Consider the following 25780-nt stretch of genomic DNA (forward strand, 5'->3'; position numbering starts at 1 on the left):
TTTGCAGATGAACACAGATGTTTTCGCTGCTGTATTATATTGCTTTTGTCTGCCAGTTATTTTTGTAGTACCTGTCAGCAAATGCTGTCTTGCAGATCACGTAGCTCCCAGCCTTGTCCGCTTTCTCCCTCCTAGAAGCTCCGGACCCTGCTCAGTCTGTTCCCAGCCTTCACAGCTCTTGCCCATCCCGAGCACTGAAAATGGGAAATAGGAGCTGGTCATAAAAGACAGTGAAGAAAGGGTTGATATTATTTCCAACCTTGTTCTTTCCCATTTAGTAGGAATTATATGTATACACATATGTGTGTATGTATATAAAGTATTTCTACCATATTCAGTGAATGCTGTTGCTTAGCTTGCAAGTTATTCTTGTTACAGTTTTACCAACAACAATAACCGATTTAAGGTTGAAATTTTAAGTGACATGACTTCAAAATCCCACTTTCAAAAATGTCTCAAGCTCTTAGGAACATAACTTCATGGCGTTTACTGTTTCTATATGCTCTTGAAGGATATGGGAGGTAGACTCCTGAATTTCTAAGTCCCTTTTTCTTTAAGCTTCATGTGAAGATCTGTTTGTGACTCTGGCTTCTAAAACTCTGCACCATGCATCTAGATGAAAGTGATACAAATGAATGATCTGTTCTCAAAAGTGTTAGGTTATTAAAGCATAATCAATTGATTATCATCTATTTTAGTAGTCATTTTAATCCAATTATATGTATTTTTTTATTTTAATCTTTGGAATTCATTAAAGAAAACTTACAGCGTTGCTTGTAGCCATGAAAAATTAGATCAAGTACACCCTGCCCTACTTAAACTGTGTATTAGCAAAGCTACTTTTTCCTCAAGAAATATTCTTTTTTACCGCTGACTCTGACTTTCCAAATGCTTAGGAAAAAACCCTCCCTAATTGATAACCAAAATTTAATCATAGTCGGATACTTCCAGTTTGCATTCAAATAAGGTATTTCTCTGTCTAAATAAGCTTCCCTTGGTTGATTATTCATATTGCAGTTCAAAATGTTTAAAAATGAAAGACAGAGTTGGATGAAATGTAGACTACTTAATACAGTGTGTATTTAATATAAAAGTCATGCATTATTCATTTTTGCAATTTGAATAACTTTGAATTTAGCATCCTTGTTCTTCATCTTTTCCTTTGATGAACAATTAATTATTAAAATATAATATTGTCAGCATATGGCGCAAAAATCCTTGAAAGTGTAAAATGAGCTTCGTTCTCCTGCCATCCTTTGATAAAGGGACACTCCATATTCTCAGTTTCTCACAGAATGTTTATCCAGCACCTTAAGTGATTCCATCATTCTAAATAAAAGATTATAAAAGTTAAAAATAGTTAAAATGTTAATTTTAACGGAAAAGTTTTTTCTTAAATACAAGAGGAAAGCTCTTTTCAAAACGTGCCTCTACCTCCCATCTATTTCATATTGGCTGTTAAGCACAGAGGAAGTTTGCGTGTTCAGATACGCTTTCAGATTCATAGCAGTCCACTGTGTGCTCAGCTTCCATATAGAGAGAGACAGTTTCTTAAATAGAAAACCCATGTCATTTCGCTGTGAAGATGTATGTGTGCCGCATTTGGAAATCAAATCCTGTGACGGAGTTTGCAGTTTTTCTAACCAATTTTTCCTGCATAAAAATAAGCCAATCAAATTAAATACGACCTTTTGCTATGATTATGACTTCTTGATTAGAATCTCTTTGAACTTTGGCCAATCATATATATTTTACTATTTATTATCTAAGCACACTTTTTTTTTTCCCCAGAGGTATGCCATGAAGAGGAAAAAATGTGTTTTATTATTTGTTTATTTCCTTTTTGGGGATGCAGAAGTGGTTGATATCTGCTTGGATTAGAAGGAAAGAAATTGGTAATGAAGAGATTGCAGCGTTCTGTTACAATGTCTACTTTGACTTTAATAGAGTTACTTACATTTTGGAACACTAAACGAAGGCTATGAAAACATTGCACACCTGTTGATATTGTGCAGAAGAACAGAAAGAAGATGTCTGAAGTGCATTGGGTATTTGCATCTTGCAGCAGCAGTGGAGGAAAGAGAAAATCCCCCTGATTATCAGACTGCTGCTCAGAGGTATAGGCAACTCTTGATTTGATCAAGACTTGTAGAAAACTGTGAGATGCTGTGGAAGTGAATTCTGCAGACTTCATCCTTTTTTCTTTTCCTTCTGACTCTGGAAGATGTGTGTGTCAATCACCAGCCTACCTGCTTCTCTGCTCTGCTACCGGGGGAGCGGGCTTGCCTGGCAGCTCTGATGAGACAGAGAGAGAAGAGTTCCTGCTACCCAAACGTGGACTCTAGTTTGAGGCACGAAGAATATAGGAAGTGAGGAATAGAGATGTATGGGAGAGCCTTGCGTGTCAGCGTGCCCCGAGGCAGTGAGCACCTTTGCACAGACTGAGAGGGAGCTTCGGCCTGTGAGTCAACATAAATTGCAGAGGATAAATGCTCAGGGATGGCAGGGATATTGTCTTGCCTGCAGCTATTCCCTCCTTTCATTTATTTATTTTTCTTCACAGTGTTAAATATTACCAGCTTGTCACTGTTACTTGAAGCTAAATGCTTTCAGTGCTCAGGTTTGCATTCCAGGCTGTCCAAGTAGCTTCTCAGAGGAAAGAGTTTCTCTCCAGACTGTTGGACCCTGGGAAGGAGTTTCTTGGATTAGGGAGAAAAGGGCAGCGGTTTTACCTCTGAAACACGGTTCTGGTGCTGTGCTGACTGCAGGCAGCAGCAGCCCTGGCAATGCCTGCATGGCTGGGTGCAGGCAGTCCCAGACGAGCACTGGCTTGGACGCTGCTTTGAGCACCGCATTGAGCTGGAGCTCCACCTCAGAGGTGCCCTGCTGCCCTGCAGCCCTGCTCTTCAGCTCGTCCCCCCAGCAGCTCCCAGAGACGTTTGGCTGGGCAGCATGGCTCCACCTCCTCCATCTCAGCAACCTGCGGAGGGATTGACCCCAATCCCACATCCCTTTCCCCCGCTGGTGGGGATGGGACGGATCCAGTACCCGATGCTCTTCGGTTGGGCAGCAGCAAGTGGGAGCACGGGGGTTCGGCTGTGTCCTCGCCGGGTCTTGGTGAACACTCACTGCCATCAAGCTGAAGAGCCATTTACTGAGCGCTGAAACCACTGGATACGGTGTTATTTCTATGCTAACGTAAACCAGTGGGATAACAAGGGCATTTCACACCTGCACACCTTCTAAATAGGAGCGCGCGTGTTCGGTATAGGTTTGACTAGCGTTTTGGCTGCTCTTTTAATAATCAACACATCAACTCTTACAGAGCCTTCCTGTTAGGGTGTTTTCATCTTTCATTTTATATATATATATATGATAAAATATGTTGTTGCCATTACACCTTGTTAGGCTGCCTATCAGTGTGATGTCTGTTTTAAAGACACGTAAAAAAAAGAAGTGTAATTCTGCTTGTCAATCTTCCCCGCAGAGAAGGAGACCTTTCTGGATCCCTTTGTGCTGAGGGACCTTCTGCCGACATCGCTGGGGAGTTACTACCGCTACACAGGTTCTCTGACTACTCCTCCGTGTAGCGAGATCGTGGAGTGGATCGTTTTTCGGAAGCCCGTTCCCATTTCTTACCATCAGGTGTGTTTATTTTGTTAATGAAGTCCATCTCTTGATTTGCACTCTTTAAGACAGTGTTTTCAAAACCTACCCTTTTAATTTTGACAACAAAAATGTTTCTGTTGACAAAAAAGGAAGTGTCGGTGATTTTTTCTTTTTCTCTTAAGTAATATTGTTTCTGAACGTGAGCCATCAGTCTTAAGAAGACAGTACAACATGAAACCCAGTTTCCTTTCAGTGATTTATTTGGTATTGTTTTTGTTAAGATTAAATTAGGCTATGGTGTAAATATTTACATGGAGTTCCTTTTTATTCTTTTTAATTGAAACTTTCTTTTCAAAGTGAAGTGAGTGATTTCAGTTCTGCTCAGATTTAGTAATTTGAACTAATTACATTAGAAAAGACGTCCCTCCATTAATTCTCCATGCTTAACTGTTTTTATAACACAGTAAAGCTACCATTATGTGCTTAGAGAGCTGGTGCACAAATCTTTAAAATTAGCACATAGCAGCTTTTAAGGCAAATAGATGCAATGTCTGGGATTTGTCTGGAGAAGAATGCTCCCAATAAAATAATGGCTAGATGGAATCAGATGTTTACCAGTTAAGTGTATTTTGACATTGTTTGTTGTCTTTAGAAAGCCATCCTGCTGAAGTTAGTCTTTCCTTTTATTCATCTGGCTTAAGCCACTGAAACAAACTTTTTAAAAACACTAATTCTTTAAAGCATAAGTGAATAGTTCACTGGGTGATCGTGACTGACGGATGCTGGTTCTCAGCGATTTCAGAAGTGTGGTAGGCAATCACCATGGCCCTGCTCCAGGCTTTTTTTCATGTTTTCTAGATCCCGTTGCTTCTCCCGTGGACTTTTCACCTTTTTTTGAAGTGCTGTGTTCAGAAGCGGTCACAGTGCTTCAGCTGCGGCCCTCGCAAGGCTGAGGGCCATGGCAGGATTCGTGCATCCAGCCACCCGTGCTGGTGTTATTTTGCCCTTTTCACAGAAGCGTGACGTTATTGCCCGTGTTCAGCTCCTGGTCAGCAGGAACCCCTTTGCTGAGGCTTTCCCCAGAGCGCTCCCTGGCAGCGCTGGGCACGCCACGCGTTCGTGCAGCCCACGGTTCTGGCTGAAGCGTGGGACTCTCTGCACATGGTCCCAGTTGAATCGGACCCTTTGTTTTTTTCAGGCCATTTCTCTGATTGTCGAGATCATTTTGAATTCTGTCCTTGCCTGCAGGATACTTGCAATCCCTTGTAGCTTTTCACTACATCAATAAGTTTACTGTTTATTATTTGGTAGCTGCGAGGCCTGGCCCACGCTCAGTTTTATACCCTGTATACACATCAGGTGGGTCATGACTTCATTTTTTTTCTTTTTCTTTTTTAACAAATGCAAATAAACTGGTAAATACCAATTATGGCCATCATTATCATGGTATAAAGGTACTTTATCCTGGCATAGCTTCTTTCCTGTGCTGTACAGTAGTAACTGTGCCAAGTCAAGCCTTTAAAATTTGGCATTGTGCTGCTTTATGTATGCATGTGTGGTTGAAGGGCTGGGAATTCTGTGTGTAGACAGACTTTCATTGATACTATAACACATGTGGAATAAATAATAGTATTCTTCCCCTTGGCAGCTCTAGATGGGTGTATTTTAAGAGCCTGCCACCCTGCCATTGCTATGATTATTATTTGTTCCTCTAACAGAAACAGCGCAACATAATCCATTGCCATAGTTTAACCTTCTTTATCGCAAACCCCGTGAAGCAGTCTGTAATCCCAGAGGAGGATAGTGATATTGTTTAAGCTTTGTTGCTGTTCCAATTAAATCCTTGCTTCTGTGCAAAATACCTTGCTGTAAAAAGGACAGTACTGAAGTGGTCCATTTGTGGAGGCTTCTCTGTTTTATTCTCAATGCTCCATCATCGTCATCTTTCCCGATAATTAGACAACAAAACAGGACAAGCTGTGTCACCCTGCAGATGCATTGTAAAGCTAAGTGCATTCAATGACCCAAAGCATGGCATTATCTCTCATAATGCACACCTCAGAGTATCTCATTGTGCTTATTACGGTTTCAGTATTTTTAATTGCCATTTGTATATCCAGCCCTTAGAAAACTGTGCACATCAGGCTTTAATGGTTTGTAATTACATGACTCGGAGTTTTAGATCAGGTTTCCCTGTATCTACGATAGTCTTACAACAGCTTTTCATTTCTTTTTCTGAACTGGAGCTCATGTGCTCCTTGAAGAGCATGAATGTAGCTCCTTGACTGCAGGTCTTTTTTTTTTTTTTCCTGGCTATAGATAAATTAATTTCTCATTTGTGGTAGATAATATTTTTATAGTAAAAATGAATTTGAAATGACTTATATATACTTCAACACATAAAAAGGGGAAGGTTAAAAATCATATGTGAATTGGCAGTTGTTAAAATGCAATTATACCTCCCCAAGGTAGCATGGCAGAAGAAAATATTTTAAAAGTTCTCTCTGAAAGTTTAAAAATTCAATTAATGTCATGGAAGTATAAGCCCAGAGACTTGACTTCAGAGGAGCAGTTGCTACCAAAGTTCTTGAGCTTTTCTAAAGTAACCTTAAGCCCTATTAGCTGGCTTCATCAAAACTGCTTCCAGTGCATGAAGTGCAAAAGATACATAAACATTCACAAGAGTTTTGGTCTGTGCTTTCATAGAAGGATGTAGCAGGATCATCTGTTGGGTTTTTTTCTTAAGACAAAAGTGTAAGATAATAGTCCCTTTACCCCTTTCTTAACTCATCCATCAGTGCTTCTGAAGGGCTCCTGCTAGTAATTAGGAAACTGTTTTCAAGATTTTTCAAGATGTTTCTCTGAAGAATCAGAGAGAGAATTGCAGTTGAGAACCAGGGAATAGGGCATTCATCTGAGATGCAAAAAAAATTACGATCCAAATCCCACCATCAGTACCTGCAAGACTGGAAGCAGTACCTGAGCACCTTGCCTGCGATGGGAACTGGTCCCTGCTGTCACCCCTCCTTTCTGGTCACCTGCTGGCCCTCTGCCTCAGTTTCCCTGCTTGTACAGTAAAAGTAGTTGTGATTAGGGGGAAGCTACTGCTAAAACTGTACAAGCCTGAGTTGTGCTGTTATCTCGGAGGTGATTGCCTGTAGTGGAACTCGGTTCCCCTGGTTTTGTGTTTTAGTGCAGAGCTGCCAAACTCAGGATTAGAGCTGTGTGGTCCATCCTTTCTCCCTCCCACTATCCATGCGCTGCTCCCAGCGATAACATTCCTATATATATCTCCATTAGCCGGCTCAACGCACCACCCACTCCAAGGGGACTTACGTTTGAAATGCAGTGTGTAAAAATTGACTCTCTCCTGCCCTGGGGGTCAGAGAACTTTTACAGATTTAAGCTTGATGACTAGGATTGTCAAGCCCAGCAGACTGTGTGAGCTGGACAGCAACAGCAAAAGGGGGTTCGGACTGCTGGTTTGAAAGGAAATTAAATAATGGTAGTGAGCACCTCTTGGTTCAGTGGAAGATGCTTAACTGCTTTGTTACACCTTCCTTTGCTTATTTTTATCAGTACTATCAACTAAGGCTACAATGATAATTTTTCCCAGATGGAAGTTTCAGGACTCTCACACACTTCTCTGTAGCTTTTAGAGCAGATGCACTTAAGGAAAAGGATGTAGCTGTCCAAGTGACCTGTCATTAGGCTGTGAGTGTAATTCAAGTCCCTTTTTAAAGTCTTGGGCTAGATTCTGTGCTCCCGAAATCCATACTATCAATATATGTAATTGATGTTGATGTAAACAATATCAGGACTAAATCATTCTCTGCTCTGTCTTGCTCACTCTTTCCAGCAGCAACATAACTAATTCTAGTTCTTGACCTGAATGGTAACAAGCTATTAGTAAATTCTGTACTGACCTTGATAGCTGTGAGAAAAACATCAGCTGAAAATACTTTCACCTTAGTTTGCTAGAAATTTCTTTCTAAGAAATACTAAGATACGAAGTAACAGAAAAGTTTTCCAATTACAGTTCTTTCTTACAAGTTAATACATTTTATTAAAAACAGCTCAGATCTGAATCCAACAGAGGAAACTTATTCCCAGAGGAGTATATATTAACTGTGCCTAAATACGTTTATTCTGTGTTATTTTTTTCTCACCCTGTAGTTAGGTATCAGAGAAAATAGTGGTTGGTAGGGAGGTGAGGGCGCTTGGAGCTGGTAGTCCTGAGATGGCTCCACTCTGCTACTGACCTGCTCCTGGGCAAGCCAGCTCATGGGTTTGGGTGTCCATCCCGTAAAGGTGTGACAACTGCAGTGACCTTCCTGCGGAAGTACCGCAAGAGCTGTTTGTGAAGCTTAGCCTGGCAGCTAAACTTCGTAAGGCATTCAGAGATAAGGAGGCGTTGCCCTGTCCTGGAGAAGGCTCTTGGGATGGAATGACCTGGAAGCGCTTTTTGACGCAATACTGCAAAACAAAACAGTGCCAGTGGTGAGGAGGGTTTGGCGTGGCTGTGTCGCACACGAAATCCTTCCAGACAAGGGTCTGAGGGCAAATGTTTTCTTGCCCATGACAGACATCCATGGGTTGCTAGAAGGCCTTCTCTCTTGTTGGGCAGGATAAGCACTGTGCCGAGATAAGACGGTTGGCAGTGATTTCAGTGGGCAGCCTGACTTCCCATGTGGTTTATCAGTCTTGGCATCAACATTTTACTTCCTGCCATTTTACTTTCTTATCAGCCACCCGGATTTCACCACGTTGTTTTTCTAATTAATGTCCTTTTTCTCCCCTGCCATGATGCCTGTGATCAGCTGGAGGCGTTCTACTCCATATTCACCACTGAACAGCAAGACCATGTCAAGTCCGTGGAGTACCTGAGGAATAACTTCCGACCACAGCAAAGACTGAACAACAGGAAGGTGTCGAAGTCTGCTGTGAAGGATGCTTGGAGCCAAGATATGACAGACATCTTGGAAAATCCACTCGGCACAGAAGCTTCCAAAGGTAGGTTACACTTAGAAATTTTGTGCTCGACTAATGGGAGAAATTTTTTTTTGTCTACTTTGTCATCAAATGGTGTCGAGGATAGCTATGAGCTACAGAAGAAATAATACAGTGTACGCAGGTATTCCTTCCTGGTATGTGTCAATAGATTAACTAACCCTGCGTGTGCCCGCAATTACTTGTGAAACTCGCTGTCTCAAGGTGCCATGGCAATAAAGCCCCAGAATGTGTGAGTCTCAAACTGGTGATGTCCCTGTTTCTGCCAACTGGCTACAGGGCCTTAGAGATGCCTGAGAAAAGGGAAACATGAAGGGACAAAGTGAGAGGTAAAATTTCAGCCCCATTAGCACTGACTCATTGGGTGTTTGAACGGGAATAGAGTATCCAGATGTGGTTATGGGTTTCATTTTTACAGTAACAAGACTTGTGCAGAAGCATCGACCTTTTAATTCAACATTCATATCAATCTGTTGGTAATGGTGCTGGGGAAAAAAAACCTCTTCCTTATAGGCAGGTGATTTTCTAACGTCTTGCTGAAGTGTTTCATGTGCCTTTTTGTAAAGCAGCTGGCGCTTTGCTTCTGTCAGACACTGGATAATTAGCTGGATGGAGGGGGGTGGAAGGGAGGTTGCAGTCGTCATGTTCACACAGACAGCCTGGCTAGAGGAGCACATCAAAAATTCTGAAAGAAATGTATACTGGATAAAATAGGTCTAGAAATAAATATCATTTACTACCTTTATTTTATTGAATGGTGTTATTTATAGGTAGGAGGAATGAGGTATACTTCCCAGTCTTCAGTCTCGAGAAGTGCTCGGTGCTTAACCAGTTCTGGGTAGAGGTAAAGAAGAGGGGGGCAGTTTGCCAGAAGGAAACAGCTAAGCAGATTTACAAGCTTCCCTTTCGTACCTGGCATTTTCACCTGGCCAGGCACAGAAAGCGTAGTTTTTAGAGGACGTGAATCATGAAAACAGCTGCGTTCAGCAACCTCACCCTCCCAGGAGAGTGCTGGAAGAGTGTATTTCTCGGGGCTCATTATTCTGCGAGAATGCTTATTTTTATATATAAATAATATACACGTACACAAACCTCATGTACATTAAAGGCAGCCTTGGGACGGAGAATTTACATCAGAAGTGAGAAGGAGATCTTGGGAATGAAGAAACCCTGCTACGCTCTGATGCTCTGGCCTGCAGTTTTCAATCAGTGTTTTAACAGCAACATGTGTCAATATTTATTTCTTCAGTTATATCCGGTGTACATATTACTTACCCAGAACAGTGATGAAAGTTAATAGGTTACATTATGTTAAGTGACAAAACTGACTAGTTTTTATTTTGAGTGCAGCCAAGATACCTCTGGTACATGTGGAATAATATTCAAGAAGATTTTACTGCTTTGGCCACATGCCTGCATATTCCTTGCCTCACTGGATGGTTTTTAAGATTATAAAAATGCTTTAGGTGATTTTCACCCCCACAGTAAATAGCTGAAACCCACAGTTTTGACAGAACATTACAAACACTAAGGTCTGTAGTTAATGGGCTGATCTTGAAGTTGGAAGTGTTGATACCAAAGGAGCTCTTGAGTAACTGGAAAAATTCGCATTGACTTTGATCTTTAAGAACTCTAAGGCCCAGATTCAACCAAGCACACATGGCTTAGTTAACATGATGTGAGCCAGTCTACAGGAGCAAGGGAGCTGCACAAATGTTAGCCCACGTTTAGATAGCTTGGTGCCTGGGTGCTTGACACCTTACATGCTGGGGGACTGGTTTCCTGAGCAGGTTCTCTCTGGGTCCTCTCCCATTAAGTCCAGGTACTGTAATGCTCTGTACTCATGCCTGCCTGGGATTTGAGCTTACGACATGCTCGAGGCAGACCCTCAGGTGGGGGGCACGCATTCCCCCCTTTCCCGTGATCTGACAACATTCAGCATGCCATGTAATGGCAGGGATGATGCTAGAGTCAGTGATTTTTTTTCCCTTGAGCTTTTGCTATAGGAGGCTAATGGCTGGGCAGCCAGTCTTTTTGTACCAGCTCTGTCAACTTGTCACTTTTTGGGTTGTGCGCACACCAGGGGACATTGAAAATAGGTGCCTTTTTTTCATGAACTTAAAAATAAATAGGTTGCTGCAGTGTTGCTAACACAAAATGGATTGTAGTGTATCCTCCAAAGGTTACAGGGATGAGTTATAGCTGTTCCAGGGATATAACAACGTGGATGTTTCTGGCCCCTTCTTTGACAAAGGTGAACAGTGATGATGTGCCTGGTCCAGTGCACATTCTGAACTACTGACATATAAATAAAATGAGTTGAAGTCATAATACTTGAGTGAAAGCAAAACCTATTGTTTATTCAGCTAGTAAATACAGTACCTCTTTATATAGTGTCATTCATGCAAAAGTACTGAGAAGCCAAGTGCACGGAGCGCTTCTTCAGCCAGACAGTCTAGCATACAAGTGTAAGAGTGTAGGGTTAGCATAACAAATTCGTTTTATGCAGATTCTTCTGCACACCTCATGGTTGCATCTCGATGCTTTCCACGTTGCATTAAGCAATGTACCCAATGGCTGTCACATGTTGGCTCCTGTCTACCCTCCCTGTGCTTAGATTTGTGTGTTGTAGAAAAAGGCAAGGTCATGAAAACGTGTCTTTTACTTGCTGCAAGGTGATATGGTTTGTGATGGTCTTCAGCTCTGAAGGGGAAGTTTGGATTTGTTTGTCGGTGTGAATTTTTGCAATTTGTTTCCTCTGTCACACTCTATTAAGTCTGTGGGCAGTATTGCTAATCTAGAAAACATAGTAGCGTTCGTTATGTAAGCCTTTCTTATTTTGCAGGAAAATGTGCCCAGAACAATTTGCATAATGTTCAGAATAATTTTCAGAATTCCCCAGTGAATAGGGAATTTCAGATCAGCACAAAGCGATGCAGCTCTGCAGTTGTCCATTGACAAACGTGCTATCCTAAACAGTTTGGCACCAAACAGGAATGTCTTTTCTCCCAGCTATCAAAGCTATCTCAGGTCACAGAACCGTGACCAGTAGCACAACCTGCAGATACACTGGAGGAAAACTATTTCTCACTTTATGCCAGTCCTCTGAGTATTTCCTTAGCAAAGCCCTGTAGGTGGTGGCATTTGCTAAAGAAAACATCTTCTGGGAGAGGCTATTTTTAGGTCAACCAAAACTGTCAGTGCATTTGGATCCAGTTTGTTAGCCAATATGAATGTTACCAGCCTTTTGTTCTGCAGTTGCTCTCCTCTCCCTCCTCTTTTTTAATTTTAAAGAGACAATGAAGGGAGGGGTGGTGTTTTCAATCATCAGAATACAAGATGGTGAAAATATTTTAGCTAATTTGAAATAGTGTAGAGGGCTAATTTTTCACATGGGAGCGAGAACTCGAGTTTTCCTTTTGTGTTAGTATTTAGCAAGAAGAGTTTTCTTTGGTTCCATTATCTTATTCCTTCCTCCTGTTGGCAAAAGCTGATTTAAAACAGTTCTCTTGAGGACTGCTTGTATGCCTGGAATAAAAGCATACACGTACGACTTTTGCTGAATCAGCGTCCATGAGCTGAGCTTAATTCTTAAGTTGACCCTGGAGCTGTTTCAAGAAAGCATACAGATCATCTTTAAATATCTTGTTTCTGAAATATACTATTCAGGATAAATACTGTTCAGCTGTGCAATTGTAGCAGCTGGTGGATTGATAATAAACCATCATACAACAATATTTTTTAAGAAGATGAAACTTGCAGCGGTTCAAGATATACAGTGGATCCTGCTGTTAAATCATGCAGATCGTCAGGCCTGTAAAATTTTAACAAGAGGGCTCACCAGTGTTACGGTACTGATTTATATAAAGTTTTGCAAAGTTAGAGGTTCTCTGTACAGACATATTAAACCGGGAATGTATTTGTAAAATATTCATCAGGTACTGTAAGTATCAGTGACAGTGGCAGTGTTTGATATTTTGCACGTGACCATCTCTGTTAAAATTGCTTCCTTCTCTGGCCTGTCCTCTGTGGCTCAGGACTGTGGTGCTCTGTCACATCACATACTGTGCTCCTGCCTTTTCGTGGGCTGCTTTCAAGCAGCTATGCTAGAGGGATTCCTGATTATTTATCAGTTTAATAGTGTACATTGTTCTTTAGGGACAAATACACAGAATTCTTACATAAAAGTCCATCCAGTTCAAGGACCCAAGTCTGCATGTTCCCTTTCTACTTTCACATGTTGTCCCATCAAGCAAGGATGTGTTTACAAAACATTACCTGGTTCAGTAAAGGTGTAGGCATTGAGGCTCAGGAGGAAAAAAATGTTTCATTTCCTTGTTCTAGGTTGTACTCCAGGTGCAACAATATTTGCCCATTGTATGTTGCTGATTAGGACCATCAGATGTTGTTTCTTTATGTTTTTTAACACTGAAGGAAAAAAAAAAACCTTTAACCTTTCTGTCTCATTAAACGTGCTGCAAGCCTCGCAACACTTAAACAAGCATCCCATGTGAGGGGCTCTTGACATCAGAGTTTTCTTTCGCAGATGCCTGATTACTTCCCCAAAGGTGTCTGATTACTCTTTGCTGGAGTCTCAAATGATGCTGTTTCCCATCAGTGGGAATTCGCCTTAGAGTACTGTCTTTAATTATGATCCTAGACTAAGTTAAATAATGAGCAGTCATAAATTCACTCTAGTAAAACTTACTTAGCTTTGGACTCCAAATCAACGGCTGGGACATTTCTCTAGTAGTGTACAGGCGATCATTTTCCTTACTGTTCTTTGTTAAGCAGTAGTGAGACGCAGTTTGGAAGTCCTTGTAACTTAATGCCACTAAAACGTGGATAGAAGAGATTTGGATTTTCCCTCCCGCAAGCTTTGCGCTGGAGGCATGGCTCCAGCTATCGACCTGCAATCAAAGGTACAGCACTGCTCAAGCAAAGCAGTCTAGTTCATATTCACTATTTCACAGCTCCTGGCATCAGCACTGAAGCTGAGGCCTCCTGCGAAGGTATTGCCTTTTCTGCATGGCGCGGCGTCCTGGCGGCGGAGCGCGTCTCCACTGCAGCATCACCCAAAGTCTGAGTTCTGGAGATTCAGCGCAGTGACATCATCATTTTGAGGCAGATAGTTCAGAGCGTTGGCAGCAGTGTTTCTGAATGAGGACAAGTTATTTGTCTCATTTATAGCCTCCGTTATTACTCCCAGTAATTTGTTTTTGCTTTCTAAATGCCCATGTTTTATGAGAACTCTCTCAAAACAACTTTGCAGTCTCTTCATGCCCTCGGGTTCTCTCTGGGAGGCCAAAAAGGGTGTTAGGCAGAAAAGTTCTACTCTCACAGAATGGTGTTTATATCTTTTAGTCAAACCTAAATGACCACAAAATACTGTATAGCAATAAGAGCAATCTATCCAAAACAACATTGTAAATGTAAATTTACAATGATACATTATTGTCATCTTAACTTGGAATTGCTAAGGCAAAATTATAACTATTTATTTTCTTTAAATATCTTAGGGAAAACGAAAATAAGCAAGAACCTTTTTTAGTTAATTTACAATATTCTTACCATTACAGCTGATTGTTCTTGTCCTTCAGAAGAATCTGTTTTACAGGTTGATTTCTTCATAGATTAAAAACTCCTTCCCAGTTTCCTTGGATAACCGGACTTTTCCTGCTTTCCTTTTTGATTTTATTTTGTTATGAAGATTATCTTTTCCCGATTCCGTTCCCCTTTAACCAGGTCAGCACCCTACTACTGTGTGCTGGTGCAGATGAATCTATGTATCATTACTAGGATTTCTGCTGGCGCAGCAGGCTGGCTCAGTGCAAAAGGTTGCACTTGAGGGTGGTAACACCGTGCTGCTAATTGCTTGCCCTGCATCCTCTTTGTACTATAGACCTGCCCAGCTGCCACTATGCCTCAGTGCTCCAAGTAAATGTACTCACCTATTGCTGCAAGAGTCTCTTTTGACGTGCACCTCGAGTACCTGCTGTAGTCACATTTTAGGCAGAAATTAGCGTGCTCCTTCTGCGTATCTCATCTCTTCCACCTGTTCCGTGTCTTGCTCTGCAACGCTGGGTCCTCGTGTATGTAGTCGTCTAGGAGCACGTCGTGCAAAAGCAGGGAAGGGCAGGCTGCTGCCTTCCGAAGTGTTTCACATCAGTCAGGTGGAAGGCAAAGCGGTTCAGGAAAAAAACTGACCCATTTTGAGGGTGAATCAGGTACAAAAAGAAATGGTACATATGCCTGACATAGGTCTCCTGCTTCCCCTCGCAGTGGCTGGGTTCTGCAGGCTTCTGTTTTCACCTGTAGTAAGTTCCGTGTGGTTGTAATGTGAGCAGCGCATGTGTCTGTGCCTGAATGTAGCGGACAGCTTACCGGTAGATTTATTAATAAACAGTAAGTAACTGCTTGCACTTGTTCAGAGATTATAAAGGGCCCAAACCAAAAGAGCAGGAGGAATTCAGTGTGAAAGTTTAAGTATGGTTTGGGTTCACAGCTGCTGCTAAAGCTGGAAGAGCTGAGTACTTGTAAGGGAACTCGATGATTTATTCCATTTACACCTGCAGGGAATTCCTTTCTGCACTGCCTACCTGCCGATCTAGCTGTTTGGCCCAGAGAAGTCCTGATTTTAGTTTCAGTCTCGACAGTGCTTTGGACCATGAGTGCCTGCAGCTCATCCCTTGTGTTGGAAAAAGCCTCCAGAAGCTGTGAATGGGAAGCTGCTTTCCCGGTCTGTTTTTGGGCACCCCTCAGGCACAAAGCGGGATGCCCTGTTGGCTCGTTCTTCCTGTGCTTCCCGGTCCAAGCAACCCTCGCCAGGACAGTGGAAAGGGCGGCTTGGCTAACATGGCAAATACGTGTCTTCTGGCAGGATATCCGTACATATCCTCCTTTCTCCCCCTGTTGACACAGCACGTGCCACTGAATGCGATCACACGCGTTGCATCAGATGTGCTGTATAAATAAGGACACAGGTGTACATTTTAAACGCAAATCGCCCTCTGTGTGTGCATGTGTGCAATATAAACACAAAACTTGTGAGGCGGATCCTTGCCAGACGTCAGTTTAGCCCAGCATGGCATCTGACGGAGCAAGGTTGATGTGCACCCGCTGAGAATTCAGGCTGCAGCTGTAGAAATGGTGTTTGTGAAATATATGAAATATTTGGGCTCAATCACAACGTAGTAAAACACACAGACCATGCCTTTCAGTAAAACAGGGTCTGTTGCTGTGATGCCATGGAAACTCACATGCTACAAAGAAAGCCATACAGGAATGAATCCCAACGCTGGTCGTGCGTTCACCTCGGGAAATGGGCAGGCAGCAGAGGGGAAAACCCAGGCTGCCCAGAGCCCCGCCGTCGGAAGCGCCCCACGTGCCGCTTTGCTCGTGAGGTTATTTCACAGGGCTCATAAAACAAGCGTGGGGTCTGTCGATGTCCCTCACACCTTAAGAAACAGCCCTGTCTGTTTGAAGCATAGTGAAAGGTAAGAGCAGGGAAGATAAATAGTCTGTATCCTAGCTACGTTCTGCCTGTGGATTGAAGTAGATCAACACAAATATTTGTGTGTACAGCGTGCTCTGGAGCCTGCAAATGCCTGCTGGCAAAGTGCAGGCAAAGGTAAAGGAAAAATGCGTGCTTCTCTTTAAAGCAATTATCCTTATATATTAATAATGTCATTTATAAGCACCCCGAGAAGTTAACAACATACAGTAAAGCAAAGAAAAAAAATTGCAAACATTTAGTAAAAGGAGAGGGGGGAAAATGTTGTAAGTATGCCTTTTAGCACTTTTCTGTGTATTGAAGCCTGTGTTGTCTCTGCATATGATCCTGGTAGTCTATTTGTTATCCTTTGGGAGCATAGCCCTCACTGAACGCTGAGATTGAATCCGACAGCCCAAAGAATCCTGTTGTTTGTTATGGATTGGAGTCTCTTCCCAGGCGTCTCCATTGAGTCAGCCAGTGCAAGGTACCTGAAATCTGGCACTGTATCCCTTCCCTCACCATGACACTGATGGCATGGCACTGAAAGCAAGTGTGAGTTTTCTCATTGCAGTATAACCCGTATTTCTGCATTTCAGGGCTCATTTGAAGTTTTGAGTGTCTAATAATGAGAAGGAATATATATATGTGTGTGCATAGAGAGAGAGAGGGATAGTTGAAAGCATTTTTCTTGCCTTCTCTGTTGGTGGCATCGCATTTGTCTTGCCTGCAGTCGGGTTCCTGGGGGCTGCAGGGCTGAGTGAACTCGGTGCAGTATTTTGCCCATAGCACAGGCATCGATGACAGTTTTCAGGCTTCTCTGAAATCAGCTGGGAAACTTGTGGCTGCATTGGGCATTGTTACAGCAATGGCAGCCAGTGGTCCGTCTGTCCTGAAGGACTGGCCCTTCCAACTCCTTCCCAGTGCTGGGGCAGAGCGGAAAGAAACACCCTCTTTCCCCCAAGAGTTTGGCCACCAACTTGTTTGCCCTTATGGGGAAGAAAGGCATGAAACCCCCATATTGACCTCTCAGTTTCTCTCCTGCTGAGCATGTGGGAAGAAATGCCCCATCTACCGTCCTCTGTGCTCCTCCTTTGTAAGGGACAAACACCGTTCCCTGCCACCCGTCCCATGCACACCCGGAGCACAGGGAAAAAGAAGTGAAGCCCCTGTCACCTTACGGCCAGAAGCTGCCGCCCAAAGCAAGACAAGGCCCTTGTCCCTGTCTTTTAGCTACCTCTGAGCAGTCCTGGTCCAGCAATGGTCTGTGGGCACATCCTGGTGCCGATGTTTACTCCCTCCACGTGTGAATTGCCTCAGAAGATCCCTGCCCACCTCACCATGAGGGATTCAGGACTTCATGGCATGTTGCTTTTCTGTGCTGAAAATTGTCAGGGTTTCATCACACAACGTGTATCCCACGGTACCAAGGAGAGGAACGGCAATTTTGCATTGCTGAGACATGCAGCAGGAGGGAGAGAGTGGGATTTTCCAAAAGAGGGCATAGCACAGCTAGAAATAACTGCCTTTAAAGTGGCGACATTTTTATGCGTGGAAGATCTAACTTAGAACATTTTTTAGAGGATTTTATAAATCCCTCTGAGCCCAGTGCCACTGGATCCATCATATGAGGCACCTGTTTTACAGGGAGAAGGTATACAGGAAATAACCAAATATATGGTTCTTATGCTCTTTCTAACTTTCCCTAAATAGCTGTTTTTATAACTGCAGGTAGTATATGCAAAAAGCATGATGAAACCCGGAAAGTTAGGCTGGTTTTGCATTTCTGTCTTTGAAAGAGAAATGTAGGCTGCTCTTAAAAAAACCAAAACAAAGCTGTAATATTCTCTTACATGCCTTTTCTGCATTCATGGGTGTATCTTAATATCAGTGGTTAATTTTTGCAAAACAATAAGCCCCCTTTTTGTCTTTCAGCTCTCTGAAATGGAGCTGCCAGGAGCTTTTGGATTAAGCTTTATCAGGCTTCAGTTAGGAAAGCCTCGTGGAGGTTACGTAGCCAAATACAACATACAAATCAAATTATGGGAGAGATGAATGCAGAGTTGTTAAATTAATTTTGTTTGTTCCAGCCCATTGGAATGTTTTTAACATGAAGAAAATAATTCTCTGCTGTACGGCTGGCCTGGCCAGCACTTAGGACTGTATTAGCATGCTACATTTGTCTGCGAGTAGCAAACAGGTTTTCTCCAGGCTTGAGTGAGCCCTGGAAGACAAGGCTAGCCAAGATGCTGGCTTGCCCCCTGCCTCCCCCAGCGGGCTGGTCTGCAGAGAAAAGACTCTGTCAAGCTCCCAGACAGCCCCGCACATGGCCAACAGCTGGAAACGCCAGCTGAGGCTGCCCTGTGTCAGGTCAGAGGGCTTCCTCCAGATGCACCCACACAGCTCTTCCTCTTCTGCAGGACTTTTCCATAAGGCAGAGCCAGCTTGTTTGCCCGGTTCCCAGTTCAGGTCATCCCCAACGGGAGGGTGAGGGGCTTTTTTCACTCCGACAGGTCCGAGGCGTGCCACGCTCGGGGCATTGCTGCCTGCTGCGAGGCATGCCCCTGGTACTGCAAACGCGCGTGCCTGTTGAGTGCATCCGAGATGCAGCCCTGCGGCCCTGGCGAGGCTTTTCTGCCTCCAGGAGTCCTGGCACGGGCTGTCTGCCAGCTGGGACATAGTGGCTTTGGTGTCCTGCTAGACCTAAGGAGGGCCAGTTCAGGTATCTGCTCGGTGTTCCACTACACCACAGAAAGACATCCTGAAGGCCCCCTCAATATTTTTGTTACCCCTTAGGATCTGCATTTAAAAGACAGCATTAGTAATATTTTTTCTAAAAATAGCTGAGATGCTATTTCAATGTGAAATGATGCTGGTTGTTGGTTTCAGTTCTTTTTTCTCAAGCAATCATGAATTCACGGGCTTTTTTTGCTTATTTAGCCTGTTTAAAAAAAAAAAAGAAAAAGAAAAGCTTGTGTTTCTCTTCAGTGTGTCCTGATTCAATTCAGAGGAAGAAGAAAACTTCTCCCTCCCTGTCCCAACCTCTTTCTGCATTTCTGTTTGTCCTTCAGCTGCGTGTTTTGCAAAATTAGCATCTAAAAAAAAAAAAAGGGAGAAGCCTGCGGTTCTTTTAATCTTCTTTCAAAAATCCAAGGCACACAGAGTATTGAAAGGAAAATTAGATCTCTGGAAAATGCCAGTTGTTTTATAGATGGTCAAATCATTACACTTTTCTTGCCTTTCAGACATTTGCTACGTTATTATGTATCACTTTAATTAAATCATCAAATTGAATTATTGGATCAAATGTTTTTTTATTCCATTGTATCCTGAGCAGGTTTGCTTAAATTAATAAAACCATATGTTTCATTTTATAAAAAAGATTTCTTTTTTGCCCATTCATAAGCTGCTAAAAAAAAAAAAAAAGTGGGTGAACAGAAAAGGTTGGTTATTACTTAATTATATCAGGTACTGCTATGTATGTGCCTTGGAGTAATTGGAACAAAGTCAGACCAAGTCATGAAAATTTTGTAGTATTTACTATGAAATAGCAGTATTGTAAATTCAGTCTCCTTTTAGCTAGCTGTGAATGAGGTTTGTCCTTGTCAAAACTTGTCTCAGTGAAGCCATTGGAGAGTCACTGAGCTGCTTAAAAGTGCTCATGACCTTCTTGGATCAGGGTGCAGGGTCAGGGAGGGTCTCCTAACTTTGAGCCTGTGAGTCTTGTATTTACCCTTGGGAAATACCCGCTTCTTTCCTCTGGTTGGCACGAGCTATTCTGAATGGCACCAAAGCTGGCCGCAGAGAGTGGCATGGAACAGAGGGTGTGACAGTCCCCTCTCCCTAGGGTGGCTTGGGGTCCTTGTCTGCAAACCAGCTGGCTAGTCATGGTTCAGGGGGGTACTGCAATTAAGGTAGGTCTCTCTGTCTCTTGTGAAGGTTACCTGGGTGAATTATTTCTAAAACAATTTGATGCATGATTACTTTAAATATATAAATCTCTGCATGTTCTCCTGGAGGAGGACTGGATAAGACTTTTAGGTCTGGGTAGTCCTTCACCCTGGGCTCCTATCTCTGATAGGATTTGATTAGGTGGAGCGATAAAGGCTGGCCTGGCATTTTGAAGCATAATTCTGTGATGACAACGAGCTTCAAAGGGGGCAGTTATGATTTATCGGTGCAGCTATCAATAAGCAGTGATGTCAGTGAGAATTGATCGGACTATCTCAGTGGAAAGAGGTGAGCATCGAGAGGCATACCAAGGATCGTGAAGCTCTGTAAATAGTGACAACAGCAACTACCTTCAGCTGTGCCCTCTCAGCTGGGTCCTGGCTGCGTTCACGCTGTGCTCTACAGCACCCTGGCTCTGCGGGCTCCCTGCGGAGACCGGGAGGGAGCAGGAGGGAAGGGGTCTGCAGACAGCAGACCAAGGTGCTGCTTCTGGCTTTGTGGCATTGCCAGCAGAATGCCGTTTTGGTCCCTTCAACTCAGTGTAAATAGAAACTCATATTCGTTTTTTCAAGAACTTGAGGTACTGCAGGGTTTGTTTGCTTTGCTGGATCATCCTTCTGGGCTGAGCAGAAGGATCTACTGCAAAACTGCAAGATTGTCACCACTCATGGCAGGAGCAAACACCAGGGATCTTTCCTGCCCAAGCATATTTCTGCAATATATGATCTCTTGTTCAGGCTAGCTACAAAATGTGAGTTATAACTGCACAAATGCATTTGACAGGTATTTTTCTATTGTACTGGTAATATTGGTGTTTACAGCATTTAATCATTTTTATTTAGGAACTGTAGCTATTTCAGTAATGTAACAGCAGAGCTACACGACCAACCTGCAAGCCCAGGCATAAGAATAGACGTCTCTCCCCTTCAGTGCTGCCAGGACTCTTTAGAATTGAAATAATGGCCAAGTATACGTGCAGTCACATACCTGCAGAGTGCAAACAAGCTGAATGTGTTTGGTTTAAATGGAAAAGTCGTATTGGGAAAAATAATTCTGCAAACAGCGTCAGCATGATGGGCTGGGTGACACTTTGACTTTCCCTGGCAGAAGAGACAAGCTCCTTTGCCACAGCACATGTGTTTAGGTATCATTGCAAGTGATTTTTCTTGGATCAGAGTTTATATTGGGAAAGAGAATGTGAGAATCGGTCCTGAATTGTGTATTTTAAACATGATTTTTGAAGCTTGGAAAAAATCTAAACTCTTTACAGTTGGGAAGTGCGTGATGTACTTTTTCGATAGCATATGAGTGCCATCTAGTGTTCTTCATTAGTACCCTGACCTTTCCATTTCAATGGCTTGAAAAGCAATGTCTTCAGCAGCTGCTAGCGGGCTGTGCACACCCCACTCCTGAAGTGTACGGGCTGGGTTTGCGCCTGGGCTTGGTCTTCCCTGGAGAAGTTTGGGGTTTGGTGTCTGCAGGAAGCAGAAGCCATGTTCTCTTGCCCACTTGGTTAAGCTGCTCCTATGCTGATGTCCCCACCAACCTCAGCTTGAGTGAGAAGTAACTTGTGGCTCCCCAGCTGCAGGCAGGGTTAGGAAGGCACGGCTTTCGGAGGCTGGCTGGAGGGTTCCCCTGCCTGTTATGAGATGGCCAAGGGCCATTGAGTGCCACCCTTCCCTGCGCTGGTGATACATTACTGACACACAGTTGAGAATCTATGAAGGAAAATATATAGAAAGAAGAGTATAAACTAACCTGCTCGCGTGCAAAAATGTACTAGGTTAAGAGGAAAATACTTACTGACCCAATAGTGTCGCATTTTCAGAGGTTCCAACTATTTCCAGGGCCTGGAGTATTTACCCCCTTCACATGGCAGGAGACTGTGGGCCAGGAAAGCTGGAGCTCAGGTTGATTGGACTTTTTAATGTTCCAGAGCAGAGCTCTTAAGTGACCAAGTTAAAGTGTACATGCAAATGTCAGGACTGAAAATAAGTTGAGAACTAAGCAACCTGCCTGCAGAGAATGGATTCTCTCGCTCCCTTTACTCTGGAGAGCAGAAAGCAGCTGCAGGTGGTATTAAATCCCATTGGTCTCGGTGGATTGCAGTCTAAGCTATTACTGTAGGCAAGGGCATTAAAGAAAAAAAACCTGGCTCTTAGAGTGAGGCGCAGTTCTTCCTGTTTGTTTTCTCTCAGTTATTTAGGAGAGCTTCATATTTTTTCCTTCTGTTTTTTAGCTTGCAGCACTCCCCCAGTCAACATGAAAGTGCAGCCTGTGAACAGGACAGCGTTACTTGTAACCTGGAACCAACCAGAAACCATCTACCACCCTCCGATCATGAACTACATGATCTCATATAGCTGGACTAAAAATGAAGACGAAAAGGAGAAGACTTTCACCAAGGACAGTGACAAGGACCTGGTAAAACCACAGCATCAACCCCAGACATATGTATCAAGCTATCCTTATATTGTTATTTTCTCAGTAGAAGGCTGTAGAGAAGGAAAGCAGTTGTTACCTTATAGACAGGCTAGTGTTTGACTCGCAATGAATTGCTATTAAAATGTTCAGCATTAGTTGAACGTTGCCTAACAGACTACCCAAAACACTGAAGTGTGAATTTATAGTTTATGTGAGTGCATTAAGGACTAAATCTGCAGACACTTTTTCATATACTGTTGCTGAGAAGCAGCTGGCTCGGGAAATAGTTAGGCTCTGAATACCTTTTGGCTTGTGTTCAGCTCACAGATTTTCACATTAAAAGTCCGATCCCCCAAAATCCGTTCCTGGGCTCAGGCTTTTCAGTGTGCATAGCCCCTTGCAGTCTTCGGAGCAGTTTCTGGCAGTAAGTGGTGCCAGCAGTAGGAGTTGTATGGTCAGGGCTAGAAGATTATTGCACAGTGGCCCTGTACAAGCACTGCCTACATCTGGCAGTGGGAGAAAAAGAGGGAAGAGCAAGACAGTTCCAGCACAGATGGAAACACCAATCTGTCTCCTCCATTTAGGATTTGGTCTGCTTGTCATTCTTGTCTAAGTGGAAGCAAGTATTGTACTGGTCTTTAACATTCTCTGCATATAAAATCAAAGTGACATATTCAGGTTTGAAAGGCCTCCATTTATTGTTAATCAAAGAAAGCCTCTAGAATAATGAAATCAGTAATTGTATATGCACATGAAAAATGCAGCAGCACAGAGTGTTATTCCTAATGACTGTTATCGTATTTTTTTTTCAAATACACAGTCCTTTGGGCCCATTCAATCAGTTATAGAATAATACTTCTCTTATTCCCTTAGATGAAGATTCTTTACTTCATTTCCATTTATATTTTCAATTTCCCCACTAGACATTGTTATCTGGGTCACATTAGGGAACGATGTGCCTCATGAAATCAGAAAGGAATCTACTGAAAGGCACCCAAGGTTATGATGTATTGTAACCTCTCTCTTGTCATAACTTCACACGCTTAAGGGAGATTTTTTTTAATCAGGTGTAAGGAGGAGAGCCTTAATCAGCAAAAATGAGGTGGGCACAGTGACAGCATCCTGTTTTATGTAAAAGAAATAATTAAAAGTGCAGGGGATGTGATGGAGTGATAGCTTGGAAATAAATTGCAATGAGACCCTGCGCTGTGCAGCAGAGCTTGGAGGTTAAGAAAGCAATGACAGCTTAGTCTATTTTAGGGGCAAAAGAAGGAGGAAACTCTTTTTCAGAGGAAAGTGCAATTTGCTTTTAGTGCTCTGGCAGAGGCAGCTGGGTTGTCCCGTCTTGAAACAGAGCTAGACAAAGTGTTTTGCTAGAGATCACTGGTATTTCAAGTGACCCATACAGCTACTGCTGCTACCTGCTGCAAGACGTGAACTGATGTGATCATGGACTAAGGCAACACAGAAGAGTAGTTGGGAGGCAGCAAGGCAGTGTCTCAGGTGTAAAAGTACGCAGGGACATCCCAGTCCAGGGTGCCAGGCCATCATATTACACAGGCCATCAACATCAAATCGCCACAGCCAGTTTGTTGCAAAATAAATAGTCAGTTTGAACATACAGTGACTTTTCTGGGCTTATTCCAGGTTTTGGGACTTGGATCTCCACCTATAAAAATCTCACTTTAATTCCTGTAAGGCCAGATGATTTGGAGTTCAGTTTTTTCTGAGGAGAGCAGAGACTTTCAGGCATGAAGACTGTTATGGGAGTAGATGTGGGATGTGTTCATTTCTTTCTCGTGGGCAGAGTCAGCAGAGTCTGGGTGCATCGCTTTTACCCCAGGGAAGTCCTTTGACCTTGGCCTTGCCCTCTTCCAGGGGACCAGCGAATATTTCTGCTTAGAAATAAGTTTGTCTTATAGGGCAGGAATGTCCTGTGTTAGCGCAATGATTTATATATTTCAAACTGATCGTGGACAGTACTATGGGGGTAAAAAACTGAATAATATCTATTTTTTTTAAACAGAAGGCCATCATTAGCCATGTCTCACCTGACATCCTTTATCTGTTCAGAGTTCAAGCAGTTTGCCGAAATGAAATGCGTAGTGACTTTAGCCAGACTATGCTCTTTCAAGGTAAAAAAACCCACATACATATTTTTACATTATGACTCTTTGTGTGTTTAACATTTGCTTTGCAGAGTGCAATATGGTGTGGAATGATTTCAGAAGATGTTTGAATGCATGTAGACAATGCTAATTTCAGATTGTGGCCAGTGACTTTATCAGAGTCCTATTTCTAGTGGTGGGGCTTTGCCTACACCTCTCTGCTGGCAGGGTTTGTCAGGTTTTAGGAGGATTCAAAGCTTTTCTTGGTACTAGTTTTCTAAAACAAATTCATCAGAGACTGCTTATGCATCAGAGGCACAGCTATAGCAGAATATGAGTCTGATCGGTGTCTGTTTTATGTAAAGAGGAAAGGAGATCAGTCCTGCCTTGACAACCACATGTGGAGATGTTCAGGTCTTACCATGCACACAACCTCAGTGATTTCCAAAACATACATATTTAAATGAAAGCTAAAGAACTGGATGCTAAGCTGTCCTTTGTTATCGATTTCCTTTTAAGTTTATTGGAGAAATCTGGTAAAGCTGAGATTTTGTTGAACTTGATGCTTTTTGAGTTTTTTTTAAGTGCTGAAGTTTTGCTCCTTCCTAGGAATTTAGTACTAATTTTTTTTATTAAGTAGGGCAAAATCACCTCTGCTGAGAGCACTCCCTCCCACTCCAGTTTACAGATATTATAAACCTTGGAATGGGTAATGGAAAAACAAAACAAGCAGAGAGTTAAAAATTTAAATCCTTAAGGTGAAGCGAAGAGTTAAGTCACTTGGGTCTGACGCTCGGTATGGAACAAAATAAGAGAGACATTTTTAAGTGTGGTTTTTGGAAAATGTGGAGTTTTTAGTCCTACTCTGTTAGCACTTAGCATCTGAAGGGTATCAAGCTGTGGACACAATTTAGTTCTGTTCCGGCTGTGGACACAATTTAGTTCTGTTCCGGTGTCATGCCACAGTGTTAGCAGCATTGAGGGAGAGCAGGGATCGGACAAGAAATGTCCTATCCAAGAAATATCTCATATGTAGCTCTCAGTTTCTTAGTGTCTCAGCACAGTGATATGAACTTCGTTATCATTATTGACAGTTTTGCTGGATACTCTTTGGGTACTCTAGCCCAGAGTTCAAAGTATGAACTTCCATGTCTCCCCAAAAAGCAGCTGTTCTAATCTTTGGCTG

At 42.8% G+C, this 25780-nt stretch overlaps 1 protein-coding gene across 1 annotated transcript in view; it reads left to right on the top strand.

Moving 5' to 3' along the window:
* Window positions 1–25780, top strand: part of PTPRG (protein tyrosine phosphatase receptor type G) — a 417051-nt gene that overhangs the window by 312015 nt on the left and 79256 nt on the right. The window contains exons 7-10 of the mRNA XM_075714254.1: window positions 3488–3645; window positions 8430–8622; window positions 22302–22486; window positions 24513–24621. Coding sequence (XP_075570369.1) covers window positions 3488–3645; window positions 8430–8622; window positions 22302–22486; window positions 24513–24621 — 645 coding nt within the window. The remainder of the gene's footprint in view (window positions 1–3487; window positions 3646–8429; window positions 8623–22301; window positions 22487–24512; window positions 24622–25780) is intronic.

The sequence above is a fragment of the Pelecanus crispus genome, chromosome 7 (assembly GCF_030463565.1).
Source record: "Pelecanus crispus isolate bPelCri1 chromosome 7, bPelCri1.pri, whole genome shotgun sequence".
Lineage (NCBI taxonomy): Eukaryota > Metazoa > Chordata > Aves > Pelecaniformes > Pelecanidae > Pelecanus > Pelecanus crispus.